The sequence below is a fragment of the Oratosquilla oratoria genome, chromosome 35, assembly GCF_046742065.1.
Source record: "Oratosquilla oratoria isolate Oo_2021 chromosome 35, ASM4674206v1, whole genome shotgun sequence".
Lineage (NCBI taxonomy): Eukaryota > Metazoa > Arthropoda > Malacostraca > Stomatopoda > Squillidae > Oratosquilla > Oratosquilla oratoria.
Window position 1 is genome coordinate 3,749,579 of NC_134811.1, and position 17,255 is coordinate 3,766,833.

The 17,255-nt window shown below is 38.4% G+C and overlaps 1 protein-coding gene across 1 annotated transcript in view; it reads left to right on the forward strand.

The window, feature by feature from the left end:
• Nucleotides 1-6,048, forward strand: part of LOC143018527 (uncharacterized) — a 37,022-nt gene extending 30,974 nt beyond the window's left edge. The window contains exons 2-8 of the mRNA XM_076173961.1: nt 1-480; nt 571-945; nt 1,080-1,288; nt 1,403-1,639; nt 1,916-2,494; nt 2,639-3,762; nt 5,985-6,048. The exon at nt 1-480 is cut by the window's left edge and continues 775 nt beyond it. Coding sequence (XP_076030076.1) covers nt 1-480; nt 571-945; nt 1,080-1,288; nt 1,403-1,639; nt 1,916-2,494; nt 2,639-3,762; nt 5,985-6,048 — 3,068 coding nt within the window. The remainder of the gene's footprint in view (nt 481-570; nt 946-1,079; nt 1,289-1,402; nt 1,640-1,915; nt 2,495-2,638; nt 3,763-5,984) is intronic.
• The last annotated feature ends 11,207 nt before the right edge of the window (nt 6,049-17,255 follow it).

Genomic DNA, 17,255 nt, shown 5'->3' on the forward strand with positions numbered 1-17,255 from the left:
ATTACCATTTAACTAATCCTAGAATGCATTCCAGGTCTCACCCTACCTTGCCCCAAAGCTCCCCCCCCACTAGGGACTCCAAGCCAGTCGGACCTCCACAGGCTCCTCGACCGCCGGCTCACTCATCATCTGCTTCATCTACCTCAGGTAAGCCTATTGATAGTGAGACCAGGGAATCTACCCTCACTGGAGGCAGGAGCTATTGCAAGTATTGCAAAAGACCAGGACATCATGTTGATGAATGTTTCAAACTACAACAAAGAAAGGTTCCTCTCCAAGGGTCCCCCTCTCTCTCGATCAATGTGGCCAAGCAATCGGAAAGTTTTTTGGAGCCCTGTCTCACTGCTGTTAGCCCATCAGTTGTCCCAGATAATCCTTCCTCACCTATGTTATCAACATTTGAACCATTCTGTTCTTCTGGTTCAGTGGCCCTTAATCAAGATAGCCCACCTACATCTATCAAGCTTCTGAGAGACACAGGCTCAGCCCTATCATTAATTACAAAAGATGTGGCTGCTTTGATAAATGTATGTTATACTGGGAATTGGGTCCTTGTGAACGGTTTAACAGGCGGGTCACGTATCCCTATATGCCAAGTATACTTGCGGTCAGATATTAGGACAGGTTATGCCCAGGTAGGAGTAGTCGACAAGTTACCTGTAGAAGGAGTTTCACTTCTGATAGGAAATGACCTCGCCGGGGGCACGATGTTACCTAATGTCATAGTCTCCTCGTGTCCCTCTGCCGAGAATAATACTTCCCAATTAGAGGCAGACATTCCGGGCATATTCCCTGCATGTGCTGTTACTCGTAGCATGAGCCGCAGGGTGGAGGCAGAGATTAGCGAGCATAATGAGGATGCTCATGTTGGTGTAATTACCCCCCAACCTAGTGAGAACACCGAGGATGTTCCTACTCAGCCTGACCTTGCTGATTTAAATCTAGGTGAATTTTTTTAAACTTCTCCTCCACCCGGTGACCTTCATAAAAAAACGACACTGAGGGAGACAATGTTACCACCCTGGATAGTTTCGGTTCCTCCCCAGTCACTAGGAGTAGGCTCATTTGTTTCCAAAAAGAGGACCCTGAACTAGCCAGTTGTTTCCGTAGAGCTATTAGTGAAGAGGAAGCCAAGTCTGAATCTAACTGCTATTACCTTAGCTCAGACATATTGATGCGAAAGTTCCGTCCTACTGATTCCCCTGCAAATTACCCTTGGTCTGTCCGTCACCAAATAATGGTCCCAAGCCCATTACGGAAGGAGATCCTGGGTATTGCTCATGATGGGGTAGGAGGACATTTGGGAGTTAGGAAGACTAGTGCAAAAATTCTAACTCATTTCTATTGGCCTAAAATGAAGAGAGATATTAGTTCCTACATTAGTACATGTCACCGTTGTCAGGTAGCAGGGAAACCGCACCCCAGCGTTAAACCGTTCCCTCTACAACCTATCCCTGTCATTGAGGAACCCTTTGGCAGAATTGTCATAGATTGCGTTGGTCCTCTGCCAAAGACTCCCCGAGGTAATCAGTTTCTCTTTACTATGATAGACTGTGCCACCCGTTATCCAGAAGCCATTCCCTTGCGCCGCATCACAGCCAAGAATGTGGTGAGAGCCCTTATTCATTTCTTTACACAAGTAGGCCTTCCCACAGTAGTGCAGTCGGACCAAGGATCCAATTTTACTTCCCGATTGTTTAATCAGGTAATGCAGAGTTTGGGTGTCCGGCAGTCTAGGTCTTCAGCCTATCATCCCCAATCCCAGGGGGTGGTGGAGCGATTCCATCAGACATTCAAACGCATGTTGCGCACTTATTGCTTGGAGTTTGGGAAGGATTGGGACGAGGGAGTTGATCTTCTCCTATTCACGGTTAGGGACTCTGTTCAAGAATCCTTAGGATTCTCCCCATTTCAGCTAATTTATGGCCACGAGGTGCGAGGACCTCTCAAAGCCCTCAAAGAAAGTTGGCTGCTAGAAAATAGTGTCACACCCTTGGTATCATATGTAGTTGAGTTTAGAGAAAAATTAAAAGCTGCTGTGAGGCTGGCTAATGCCCATTTAAAATCTGCTCAGATAAAAATGAAGCAACAATTTGACAAAAAACATAAGGTAGAGCATAGGGAATTTAGGGTAGGTGATGAGGTGTTAGCGTTCTTGCCCGTGCAGACACACCCATTCCAGGCAAGGTATGATGGACCTTTCCAAATTGTAGACAGGGTAGGGGACGCCAATTACGTTGTATATACGCCAGGCAGGCGTAAGAAAAAACGTCTGGTGCATGTCAATCTACTGAAACCCTACAGAGTGAGAAAGAGTAAGGAAAGGGAGGAAAATGTTGAACCTTCCTTGTCCGCTTGTGTTGTAGTGCCTACATGTGATAATGATCAGAAAGACAACTTCCCTGAACTCCAGAGTGGCTTTTATGCTAAAGTGGACAATTCCACAATACTCTATGATCCCAGTACAAAGTTAGGCCATCTCTCTAATGACCAAGCGAGTGATATTTCTTCTCTTTTGACAGACTATAGTGTTATATTTAGTGACCATCCTCACCCCTGTTCAGCTGTAGAGCACGACATCGAAACCAACGGAGCTCGGCCCATCCGCCAACGTCCTTACCGCCTGAACGCATTCAAGAAGGAGTACGTCCGTGAGGAGGTGCAACGCCTTCAGGAGGTTGGTATCGTGGAGCCCAGTAGCAGTCCTTGGGCCTCTCCCGTGGTCTTGGTGCCGAAGCCCGATGGCTCTATGCGACTGTGTATCGACTACAGAAAGCTCAACGCAGTCACTGAGCCGGATAGCTACCCCTTGCCACGCATTGATGACGTCATTGACGAGGTTGGTCGAGCACAGTGGGTGACGAAACTGGACCTACTACAGGGCTATTACCAAGTCCGCCTGTCAGAGCGGTCGAGGGCCATCTCCGCGTTCATCACTCCCGAGGGGCTGTATCAGTTTACCGTCCTCCCCTTTGGCTTGCGGAATGCACCTGCAACCTTCCAACGCCTTATGAACATCGTAACGGCGGGGCTGGTGGGTGTCCGCTGCTACCTGGATGACCTCGTCTTCAGTGACTACTGGGGAGAACATGTGGACCGCCTAAGAGCCCTCTTTGCTGTTCTGGCAGCACACAGTTTGACAGTGAACCTCGCCAAGAGTGAGTTCGGCCATGCCCGCATCACATTCCTGGGGCATGTCGTCGGGAAAGGGGAGGTCCAACCGATTGCAGCCAAGATTACAGCCATTCTGCAGTATCCTGCCCCAAGCGACAAAAAGGGAGTGATGAGACTGTTGGGAATGGTGGGCTACTATCGTCGCTTCTGTCCCAACTTCTCCTCCGTGGTGGCTCCTCTCACCGACCTCCTGAGTACTAAGACCTCCTTCAAGTGGACCCAGGCTTGCCAGGACTCCTTCGAGAGCGTGAAGGCTCTGCTGGCAAATGCTCCTGTCCTACGTGCCCCTGATCTCCAGAGGCCGTTCACCATCCACGTCGACGCCAGCGAAGTTGGTGCCGGTGCCGTGCTTCTACAAGAGGGTGAGGAGGATCGTGTGTTACATCCTGTGTGTTACTTCTCAAAGAAGTTCCTAAAGGCGCAGAGGAACTATGCCACCATCGAAAAGGAGGCGTTAGCTTTGATTATGGCTCTGGAAGCGTTTAGAGTATACGTAGGAAGCACAGTTCACCCTGTGCAAGTGTTTACAGACCATAATCCCCTGACATTTGTGGAACGAATGAAAAACACTAATCAACGCCTTCTACGGTGGGCATTGGCCTTACAGCCATTCAATTTACAGATCGCGCACATAAGTGGAAAAAATAATGTGCTGGCTGATGCCCTATCCCGAACTACCCATGTGCAAACTTAAAATGTTAGTGTGATTGACCTTGGTTAAAGTGATTCTTTGCTTACAAACCCTTGTAAGCGTATTCTTTTGGGGGAGGGGTGTTGCGTGATCGCAAGTATGTGTTCCTTTGTAATAGATGTACTTTTCATGTTACCACTTGTTTCGGGTAGTTGTAGCCACGCCCTAATTTTTTCGTCTTTCTGAATTACCGATCGTATGAAATATAATATTCTCTGTTCCGTGTGTATTATTCCTTTATTATCCTTTTATTTTAGTTAGTTAGGATATTGTTTATATTGTATATTGTACCTTATTATGTTGATAATATCTGTATGTGTATTATGTTATTCTACTCACCCTGCCTGTAATGAAATAAATAATAACGGCTTGTGAGTTAGCAACTGCGGCCCCCTCATGGTGACCGCAGTCACGAGTGAATACGCATTCGTATTCTTTCTCTCTCTAATTTCTGAACCCGTACAGAGCGGACACTTCCCGCTCCTCTATAAAATCTCTAGGTTAAGTGTGTTAGGTGGACCCTAGTGGTAACAAGTGGTCCGGGTAGGCATAAAATAAGTGTGTGTGTAGTGCTAAGTGAAATGTACATAATTTATGTTAGAACACCATAGTTTTGCCTTAACCTTGCCCCTTTGAGTTATCCACCGGTCACCTAAACCTATTGACATACGTGCTTGAAGGTATTGCACAGATTTATTTGATGTGCAGTACATTGTTACCCTGCCATTTAGGCTCAATATGGTTCGTCGATGATTGGAGGTAGAATTGTTTCTCCAATTAAGATTGGGCATTAATGGGAGGCGTAACAATATATATGTATATACATATATACATGTATATATTGTAACGTAATATTAGATATTACGTCATATGTGTAATTATGTTATAGAATTGTGTTTCTTTGTATTACATAACTATGTTCATATTTCTTGTCTATGTATGTATTGTAACAATGTTAAGCAGTAACGCCCGTCCACTATATGTAATCTTGCCTACGTGCGGAGAGAGGTGCGCACTCTTGTAGAACAAACAGACAAGCGAAATCCTGAATAGTTCGGAGCGCACAGATTTGACAGTTACTAAATAAGTAGATTGTTCAAGCGAGTCGAGGGTCTTAAAACTACCCATGTTGACGTGTGTTAACTTACCCTCCTCCCCCTCTTTCACTCTCCCGCACACTCACCCGGAAGTATCCCGCTTCCGGTCCAATGGTATATAAGCGGTGGAAATCGCTCACTCCTCGTCATTTTCTCGCATATCTTATCTCTTGATAAAAACTGGAAGTTTAGACTCATGAGACGATTGGTGTGAAGTGATCACCCTTTTTGCCTACATTACGTGTCTGATATACATTGCATTACTTTATACTTATTTTTGTACTTATTACTTATTTTGATGCATGTTCCTGATCTCTTTGTACTTAGATAGTACCATATTGTATACGTATCTTGTGTTTCTTATTTGAACGATAATTTCCATATTCTTATAATCATGTAACGGTCCCATTGACCCTACTGCCCATTCTCTTTTGTGTTGATTGCCTGTAAATATTTTCCATATTAATAATTTCGTTTACTAGTTTTATCGCTAGTTTAATATTCCTTTCCTGGAATCTTCTTTGTTACCTTTACTTCTAGTCTTACGAATTATCTAGGCCCTGACCAGATAGTTCAGTCCTACAGTGGCTTCTAGAAGTGAGCTGGTTCTTAAGCACTTATCCGTTATACGTAACGTCTCTTCACTAACCAGCCAGCCCGTAACAATATATATATATATATATATATATATATATATATATATATATATATATATATATATATATATGTGTGTATGTGTATGTGTGTGTGTGTGTGTGTGTGTGTGTGTGTGTGTGTGTGGGTGTGTGTGTGTGTGTGTATCAATAAACAAAGGTGGAGCGCAGAGAGAAAAATGAGAAAATAATATACATTTGAAGAATCATAGCTTGTGTGTCCATTCCGAATGGAAAGCCGTTTCCTGCCTCACTCCCTCACTCCCTCCTTCACTCCCCCCCCCAACTCTCCCTCCCTCCCTCTCTCCCTTCCTCCGGAGAGTCTTGACAAGTGGATAGTCTTGGCTTACCACTTTTGTGCTTTTTCAGCTTAAGATATACAATTGGCCTCACTTGTGAGTACTACAATAGATGGCGTCTTCGGCACAGCTGAAGGAAACGTATTTCTTTACGTTCAACATTTACGATTCGAGTAAGTCCGTGAGGTCGTAAAAGACACGTCCAAGTCTTGTGCCTGAAGACGTATGCTTTCTTCAGAAGCTACCTCGAAGACCTCAGCCATTGCGGTACTCAGGAGTGGAAGTAACCGAATGCAAATACCTTTCATCAAAGACCAAAGACTTCTTTGTTCAAAAAGTATCCGACGATTTTTAGAAACTATGCGTTATGATATTTAGAGACGTGAATGGAAAGAGAGGGAAATGAAGAGGAGGAGGGAAGAAAGGAAGAGGGAAGAGGGTGAGGTAGGGAAAGAGAAAAGGGAGAAAGGTAGACGGACAAGATAAGTAAACGAAGTATCGAAAACAGTTCCAGCGTTGTTCCGGAAGCTTTTCCTGATGACGAAAGTCAAAATGGAAACCGAAATATTCTCATACGGTCCACAGAGTCTTCAGATACTCTCATAATCTCCTCCACCTTTTCCCTTTCCTCTTCTGAAACCGACATAATAACTACACCCGTCCCACTCCATTCTTATTCCCCTCCTCCTTCTTTCCCCTTCCATCGCTACTCCTTTCCAGTTGGCCTCCTTACGGCGCGGCTTCTCCCGCGTCCTTGGCAAGACGACGTCCAACCCGGGATCCGCTTTGTGCTGCATCCTTTAACCGTGACCTGAGACTATGGGCCCCTGAGGTGCCAGGTGTCACTATTTCTCTACCTATACTCCACCAGACTATTTCGTTCTTCCCTGACACCCATTTAACTCTTTAACCTCAGATGACATGATGAAAAAAGTACATACTTTGAAATCTTAAAAAAAAAAAAAAAAAAAAAAAAAAAATCTAATATCTAATCTAGCAAGGGCTAGCATAAAGAATATGAAAGCATTTCAGTGTCTCTCATGACTACAGAGGAAAAAACTACACATATGTATAGGTGTTTTATAAAGTACATTACCATATCCGGTTTTTCGTATCTACACAACAACCGGCTGGCATGAGTTGAATGGGTTAATAGCAAAGAAGTTATTATAGGCCGTCTCAAATAACCCCTAATTCTTTTATTCTCTGAGACGGTAGGCTATATCAACCCTTAGACCTCGACTCATGCACCCAGAAAAATTCTTTGGCATTTCTTTGGCACTTAAGAGAGCCTTCATTGAAAATCCGATAGAGTCTGGATTATCAACAAACATTACCTGAGAAATCTTTGCTTCCTCACGCAGCCAAACAGATAATCTTTCCTATACATAACTCTGGTTTTGCGTTATCGTCCTCAAAATTATAGCCTCCATCCCCCCCTCAAAAAAAAAAAAAAAACATAAACCAAAGGACCAAGACATTATGGTTATTTTGGAGATAGATTTATATTACCATTAATCTTAGTACTGACAGCTGAACACATTTATCATCATTAAAAATACATGATATACTGTCGATAAGATATAATGTAAGAATTTCTTCTTACTAACACACGCAAAATTATCATGTAACCAGGTCATTTTGAAGTTAAGAATTACGGAACTAAGTTTCTAAAGTTTGTAATGAATGAAATGGAGGACCCATAAAGAGAGAGAGAAACACACACACACACACACACACATACACACACACACACACACACACACACACACACACACACACACACACACACACACGTACACGCATACACCCGCTCCCATACTTGCATACACACACGCTAACACACACGCATATGCACACACACAACTCGTGGCGCGGTTGGTAGAGTTCCCGGCTGCCACTACGGCAGTCCTGGATCGAATCGTGCCCAAGGCTGAAATAATTTCAGTATCGCAGCGCTGCGGGTTGTTACTCCAACTCTCGTGGGCGGGGGAGTTGGGTAAGTGTGTGCGTGAAAGGTCACAGCATAGACCGGTCATATATAAGCTCTGAGCTCTCTTCCGGGAGGGTAATATCTGTCGATCACGAGTCCAACACGTGATCCAAGACCATGGTGAATCACACACACACACACACACACACACACACACACACACACACACACACACACACACACACACACACACACACACACACACACACACGCACACATAGATCGGACCTACGAGCTCTGAGCTCTCTTCCAGGAGGGAAATAGCTGTCGATCACGAGTCGAACACGTGATCCAAAAGACCAAGACCAAGTGAAAAATACACACTAATAAGGAAATCACAAACTAGTGAATGAAATCGTCTAGCAATGGTAGGAATAAAAAAAAAGGTCACTTTACAAAAGATTATGCATCGTGAGTTTTTTATCTAAGAATCAAGATAGAGATCTTAGAACTAGTGATATGTTTATTCTAGGTTGATGTAGGCTTGAGCACAAATCTTGATAAAACGCACACAGTAACATAGGAAAGCAAAATAAACTTCGCAAATCAATGAAAAGTGATAATCAAAGGCTAACAAGCCCGTAACGTTCTTGAAGAAAACTTCATTCCAGTCTGGCATACTGTGGTTCTCGGTTCGAGTCCAGTAACTCCCCGTGTCAGTGCGACCCCATAGGATAAAGCTGACGACTTTAGTCGCAACTATAGTCCCTGCCACACATCCGCGATTCAAGTGAGTTCGTTTGAGTAGAAACGACTTAAGTTACAATATTCTATTTTTCGAATCTCCAAATGTCAAACCACCTTTGCGTCATATATCCAGAAGCTGAACGACGAACTAGACGAGTTAAACCTATACGAATATTAGACACATTTTAGAATTGTAGACTTAGGGAAGTCTAGAATAGTGTAGGCGAAGTCGTGTTCTAGTTTTTCAAATCCACAACATTTGACAAAAATCTTGAAAGTGTGATTGGGGCTTAAGATCCTCCAGGCGTAAACACTGACCCTAATCTAATGCATCCAAATATTTTGGCCAATTCCCTTTAGGTTGTTTACCCTTTGTCTCCTCCACGTCTTTACCTATCGTCTTTACCTATTGTTTTTACCTATTGCTCCTTTATTGTTCCATTTCGTAACACGTTCCATTGTACTTTACAGATTCCTCTCTGGGTATTGCCTGACCGAGAACAAATATCTTTTGAGTTTCATACTCTGATGCAGCGTTTCCCAACCTGGGGTGATGAAACCAATTATAGGTGGTGCTGGGAAGTGATACACACAACAATCAAATTGATATATGTATCATTGATTACTTAGTTGTGCAAATTTGACTTTTTCCATACAATTTTATTTTTTTAGGGTGTTCTTATTTCTTCTACAGACAATATTGTCAGTTTGTTTCAGTTCTCGAGAATCAAGAAAATAAATCCTCACTTCACTTTCTTTTATCCTTCTAATAACAAGATAGGGGTGCTGGACTGCTTAGACGTGACAACAGGGGGTGCTATGGTCGGAAAAGGCTCGGAAACGCTGATCTGATGAGAGGATTAATGAAGCTCTTCCAGGAATTTTGGATGGATTAGGGGTGATTTGTTCACCATTTCTAGGATTTGGTTCATATGTGAATTAATATGAAGTTTTGGTAAATAATCCTGTTCAGTTTATGGGTTCTCTCCGTGGGCAAAAAGTTCAATTTGCACTTGAGAATATATTCGCACACATTAATGACACCGACACAAACGTATATATAGCTTACTTGTTTATAATTTTATTTGCCTTTTTATTTATTTGATTATTTATTCATATATTTACCTATTTATGTGTTTATGACACCGGCACAAACGTATATGCATCTTACTTGTTTATAATTGTATTTACCTAGTTATTTATTTGATTATATATTTATATATTTACCTATTTATGTGTATACGTACTTAATTATCTAGATAATTATTTATTTGTTTACTTCTTTATTGATGTAATTCTATGAACTTATTTATTTATATGCTTATTTATATTTATCTATATTGACCTATTTTACTTACTGTATTTATATATGTATTTATTCTTACTTTTGTTTATTTACTTTATTCGTATATATTTCGATTTTGCCCTGGTAGCATTTCAACAAATCTAGGACAACAACTTCTACACACTATCATATCATCAAATGAAAAGCAAATGCAAGAAGACGATCAATGAAAAGATGGCGTAGATATCTTCATATGCGAAGATGACTTTGAAGGACACGTCCCATAGCGAAACAGGATAAAAAGAGGCCATCCACTACACTTTTCAATTTGTTATTGAAAGGAGCATATCACGAGGTTTCCGTGAACTTCATAAACGTGTTGTTAAACTGTCGTTATTGGGAAGAGGAGACACCGTGGCAGGTCGACCAAGAAAGTATTGTCAGCCGTTCTTATGTGTTACTATTGGGGGTAACCGGCAATCTTTACTTTCCATGAATATTTCCTTCATTCGATCTGGAGAATGTTTTCATCTTACCTTGTGAATGGAAACTTAGATTGTGTGTCGCTTTGTCAAGAATATACGACAGGTTTTGTGAGACCTGCTAACGGGAATGTTTGTTCAGCGAAATATGTTATAACATCAGGAATCTCAATATCAGTGTCATGAAACAAGAAATATAATGTCTTCATGATCCAAAAATGTTTGAACCAATGCCTCTCACTGTCTGTTATACTAAAGTGTGTCTGTCTGCCTGTTTGTGTACCTGTCTGTCTGTCTGTTTGAAATGGACAACCCAAACAAAAATTAAAAATAAAAAAATGGTCAAAATATTGCAATAAACTCACTGATTAATCATACTATGCCTTAGAAATTTTCAAAATATGTGGCGTCGTTTTTCATCTGTGTTTTCACCGATATTGACAACTCTGCTGTTGTTTGTCGTTACAGTTACCTGTGCCGTCGTTATAATCGTTAACTGTACCATCGTTATCATAGTTAACTGTGCAATAATTTCTATCGCTACTTACGCCATTGTCGTTATCTTTATGCTGTCGTTGTAATCGTTACTTGTGATTTTGTTGTTGTCGTCATTATTGTTATATGTGCTTTTATTATTATCGTTACGTGTGCCTTCATTGTTTTCGTTATTATTATTTCTACTTCTGGATTATCAGTTTGAATTCTATATACGACATGAACTGTTTTGATCTCCATTTAAGTCCGTACAAGTAGCGGAGTCCAGATTCAATCACACAGATCTTCGGCGGCGCTTTTGCCACAGAATGATATACATGGTAGAAAACGAGGACATTTTACCACGATTTATGTTACTTCCCAATGCAGCAGGAGAACCAACTTACCCCGGAAACCGTATTTACTATAACGAATTGATCATAACTAAAACCGCGGTGGTAAGAACTGGGCCTTGTATCATTACCGGGAAAATATCTCTCTCTTAAAGATACTATATGTATCTTTCCTAATTTCTGAAGTTAAAAGATGGAATTTTCGGTATTGGGGAGCCCGTGCTTGAATTTTCATTAGTTTTCGGATGTGGCCACAAATCGGTAGCAAATACGTTTGATTTAGTGGGACAACTCAGCTATATTACCATGGAACCGGCGTTCGGTGGATTTTGATATAGAAGTTCCACATATACACCATGGAAATATTACGAACTTCCAATGATTAACACATATACTCTTAGTTGAAAATGGTAAATGTGGGATTTAATGTATAAGAGATTACTAGTTTGTGTTATATCAGTTTCCATGCACTAAGATACGAATTTAAAGCCTGATATAACTCAGCATGTTATGTTGGGTCTATAATCACCAATGTAAACATATCTATAGTTCTGGTAGAAAATCAAGATACAGACATAGAATAAGGACATAAGAACATAAGAATGAAGAAAACTGTAAGGGACCATAAGGCCTACACTAGGCAGTTCCATTTCCCTTACTACCTGTCATCCCCGTCCATAAAGCTGTCTAACCTTTTCTTAATACAACCGATATTTTCAGCGCTCACCACATGGTCACTACATAAGAACAAAATAATGAAGGAGACTGCAAGAGACCGTAAGGCCTACACTAAGCCGTTCCATATCCATTACCACCTGTTATACCCATCCATAAATTCGTTTAACTTTTTCTTAAAACAATCTATAGTTTCAGCGTTCACTATATGGTTACTAAATCAATTCCACTAGTTGACCAATCTATTGGTAAACCAGTTCTAACTTATTTCCTCCTTAAATACAAATTTGTCCAATTTAAATCCATTACTTCGAGTCCCGCCCTATTGTCTTAATATGATGACCTTTTTGCGTCACCCTTATTAAAACCTTTTATCCACTTGAACACCTCTATTAGATCACTCCGCACTCTGTGTCTTTCCAGAGAGTGTAAGTTAAGGTGTAACCTAAGCCTATCCTTGTAATACTAAGGAGTAACATGTGAAGACATGAGTTAGATCATTGAAGAACTTTGCCATCATAGATCTCTTGGGAACGAAAGAAATTCTCGAAGTTGAATGAATTCCTCTAATACTGATTATATGGGTTAACGTAACAACTCCACCTTATCGGAAGGCTAGGATGGTGCCCCTCACAAAGGTATTCTTAAAAAAATATTTCCTCATATAAATCTTATATAAATTCTTGGAGGGTAAAGAATTTTTTTTAAGAAACCCACCGACAGAATCATGCGGTGGTGATCTTTTTTAAGAATATCACCGTAAGAATCTTGCAGAAGTATTCTTAAAAAAATATTTCCTTATATAAATCTTATATAAGTCCTCGGAAGAGAAAGATTTATATAAGGAAATACTTTTTTAAGAATACTAAATTAAGAATCTTGCCATGGTATTCTTGAAAAAAAAAATTCTTTCCTTATAAATATTTCCTTTCTAAGGATTTATATAAGATTTATATAAAGAAAGATTTTTTTAAGAATACCACCGTAAGAAACTTGTGATGGTATTCTTCAAAAAAATTATTTCCTTATATAAATATTTCCCTTCCAATGATTTATATAAGATTTATATAAGGAATTTTTCTTTTAAGAATACCACTTTATGAATCTTGCGGTGGTATTCTTAAAAAAATTCTTTCCTTAAATATATATTTCCCTTCTAAAGATTTATATAAGATATATATAAGGAAATAATTTTGGTTTAATAATACCACCGTAAGAATCTTGCGATGGTATTCTAAATAAAAAAAGAAATAAATATTCCCTTATAAAAATCTTTCCCTTCCAAGGATTTATATAAGATTTATATAAGGAAAAAATCTTGTGGTGGTATTTTTTGAAAAATAAATTCTTCCATAAATCTTTCCCTTCCAAGGATTTATGTAAGATTTATATAAGGAAAGAATCTTACGGTGGTATTTTTAAAAAACATCCTTATATAAATTTTCCCCTTCCAAGGATTTATATTAGATTTATATAAGGAAATAATTTTGTTTTAAGAATAACATCGATACTTAGGGTAACGCAAGGAGATTATACCTTGCTAGAAGAATCTTGCGGTGATATTCTTTAAAAAAAAAAAAAAAAAAACTTTCCTTATATAAACCTTTTCCTTCCAAGTATTTATAGAATATTTATATAAGGGAAGAATTTTGTTTTAAGAATAACATCGATACTTAGGATAACGTAAGGAGAGTATACCTTGCTAGAAGAATCTTGCGGTGGTATTCTTTAAAAAAAAAAAAAAAAAAAAAAAAAAAGTCTTTATATAAACCTTTCCCTTCCAAGTATTTATAGAATATTTATATAAGGAAATATATATATATATTTTTTTTAAGAATACCGTCGATACTTAGGGTAACTCAAGGAGGCTATACCCTGCTGGAAGAAATCGTCCTTCCCTTTCCCTAACCTTGGCTCGCCAATTGCTTCGATTTCTCTCTTTTCCAATCCTCGACTTTGAATGATTGCCACCGTCTTCGGTGACTTTCGTGAAATATAGTTTCTTCATATGTCTCGCATATTAGTCCATTTGTTCCCGTGTTCCTCTTTCAATGGTTTATTCTGGCTAACGTCGAGTGATTTTGGTCATCTTAATGTGGACTGTGGAGACAAACAGGGCAAGTATATCTCAGCCTATTTGGGTTTGTTGTCTTTGTACAAATATGTTTCTCTAACTAACACCATGTGAGTCTATTCAACTAAAGGTAGAACTGTGTTAGACGACCATGTACTCTCTCTCTCTCTCTCTCTCTCTCTCTCTCTATATATATATATATATATATATATATATATATATATATATATATATATATATTCAGAAGGTATAATATAGTAGAACATTTGTAAACACTGTCGGAGAATGAGATAAGCTGGACAGAAAATCTGTATATTTCGACCACTATCTGTGGTCCTCTTCATTCTGCTGAAGAGGACCACAGATAGTGGTCGAAATATACAGATATCTGTCCATCTTATCCCATTCTCCGACTTTGGATCAATGATTCTCATATACATATATATATATATATATATATATATATATATATATATATATATATATATATATATAATCCATTCAGTTTTATTTTTTCTTATTACAAGTGTTTCCGTATATATATCACATGTGCTTCTTCATTCACTGATTTGCATCTTACTTCTTGCTTCTTTTTTCTTCACAAATCTAGCCTTGCCTTCATGTTTTCGCATTTAGATATTAATGCTAGCAGCTGTCTTTAATCTGCCTGTCTGCCTTTCTGTCTATCTGTACTGGTTCTCACACGCACACACACGCACGCACACACACACACACACACACACACACACACACACACACACACACACACACACACACACGCACGCACGCACGCACGCACGCACGCATAAGCACGCACACAAACACACATACACACAGTCAAATTCACTTACATTCGCCCACTAGCGAATAGGTTATGATCGGATATTTGTATGCGTGGATTCTCATGTAAGGATTTGGGAGCTCAAGGATTCCCAAAACCAAGCCTTCCCATCTTCAGTGTCTGTAAATATTAATTTTAATTTTTCTTTCCAAATTTTCTTTTTTTATTCAGGAGTGAAGGGGATATAACGTAGACGGTTCTATAGATAGATTTGGCGAGTGTCGGCGTGTTCCAAGTCTCGTTGCGACTGGTGGGTGAGGGGGGAGGAGTGTTTGTGAAAACTAATCAAACAGTGTTTAGGCCTCTTTGGTGGGGATTCCCGCATGCAAATGAACGGCCATTGTTGTTGTTGTTGTTGTTGTTGTTGTTGTTGTTGTTACTGTTGTTATTACTTTTGATTTTGTTATTGTTTTCGTTTTTGTTGTTTTTTGTTGTTATGCAAATGAACAGTCATTGTTGCTGTTGCTTTTGTTTTTGTTATTGTTTTCGTTGCTGTTGTTGTTATGCAAATGAACGGCTGTCGTTGTTGTTGTTGCTTATGGATTTGTTTATTGTTTTCGTTGTTGTTTTGTTGTTTTGTTGTTTTAATCGCTATGTTTGTTCCTACTTCTGGGTCGGTTAATGATGGTTTTTACTCTATGTAAGTTCGTCTGTTGCAAAACTGTAAGCACATACGTGTTTTCTGTTACGTATATTCTCATTTTTTGTTCTTATTTAATTTTTATTCGTCTGTGTATTTAATCGTCCATTGTATCTATTTACTTACTTTATCATGCGTATATTTGTCTATTAATTTTTTTTATTAATTGCGTATTCGTTTATTCGTTTATTTGCTTATTTCTTTATTCACTTAATCGTCCATTCGTTTAATTTTCTAATTTGTTATTTATTTTCTTTTATTATTCTTTATTTGTTTGGTAGTTCATTCGTTCATTCGGTTATTTTTATTTTCATATTATTATACTTGTTCATTCATTTAATCGTGTATTCATACATTCATTTATTAATTTATTTGGTAATTTTATATTCTCTTGTTATTTTAATAATATATTATTTAATCGTATGTTCGTACTTTCGTTTATTGTTTAATTCGTTTTTTCGGTTATTTTCTATTCTCTTATATTTTTACTCATTTATTCATTTATTCTTATATGCGTACATTCGTTTATTAATTAATGTATTTAGTTGTTCATTCGTTTATTTTTATTTTTATTTGTCTTTTGTTTGTTTCTTCTTTATTTCTTTTTTTTTTGTATTTGTCTGCGTATTTATGTACTTGTTTACATCTACTTGTTTTTGTTTTATTTAATTTCTTATTAGTTCAATTTTGCATTTATTTTTTTTAAAGTTTATCTAAATATTTGGTTTCCCGTTTGTCAATATTTTTAATTTCTAGTCAACCTACTTTATTGTACATATTTATGTACCATTTAAGGAACTGATTAACTTATTTATTTATTCAATTATTTCTGAGTTATTATATTCTTTTCTTATTTTACCTTTATTATATATTTCTAATCTGTTCTTAATTGACTTGTCTATTTTAATCTAATTTTTATCTATTTATTTTTTTGTACAGTTATCTACTTACTGGTTTACTTTCTCATTTATTTATTTAATAGTTTATCTACTTAGTTATTCAATCATATATTTACTTATTTATTTATTTTTCTATTTTTGTTGTTACATATTTATTAGTTTATTTGCTTCTTATTTTATTTCCCACAAACGTTGAAACAATTTGCTTTGATGCAACAAACCTCTCCAGTTTTTATATAATTTACTTATTGCTATTATTTTGCACTTATCCGGTATTTTTAGGATAAAATATATAACGAAAACGCTCTATGATCGGAATCTAAGAAATGTAATAGGTTATACAATGATACTAAGGAATTTTGAAAGTACTTATGTTGAAAGGAAATTGAACGAAAATCATATTTGTTCTTATGTCTGTCATGAGGTGAGACAAAAGCGGCTGATCCAACCAGATTTTGGAAAGAGAAATTGTTTTGGACCCTTTCGGAAAAACAAAACAAAACAAAAAAACAAGAATGACAAGGGCATGGCAGTAATTGAAGGAATAACCTTGACCGTGTATTACATAGAAAGAAACGCGTATTCTTGTTCTGGATTGTTTGTCATTTGAAGGTATGATGTTGTTGTCAACGATGCAAGTGTTGGTGAATTGTCCGCAAGGAAGGGAAGTTCGTGTTTTGAAGTAATGTATCTAATTGCGTTGGCTTTAAGCACATGTACGTAAATAAATACATACACACACGCATATATATGTACACACGCGCGCGCGCAAACACACACACAATCACACACATACACAGACACACGCACACACACACACACACACACACACACACACACACACACACACACACACACACACACACACACACACACACACACACACACACACACACACACACACACACACACACACACACACACACACACACACACAC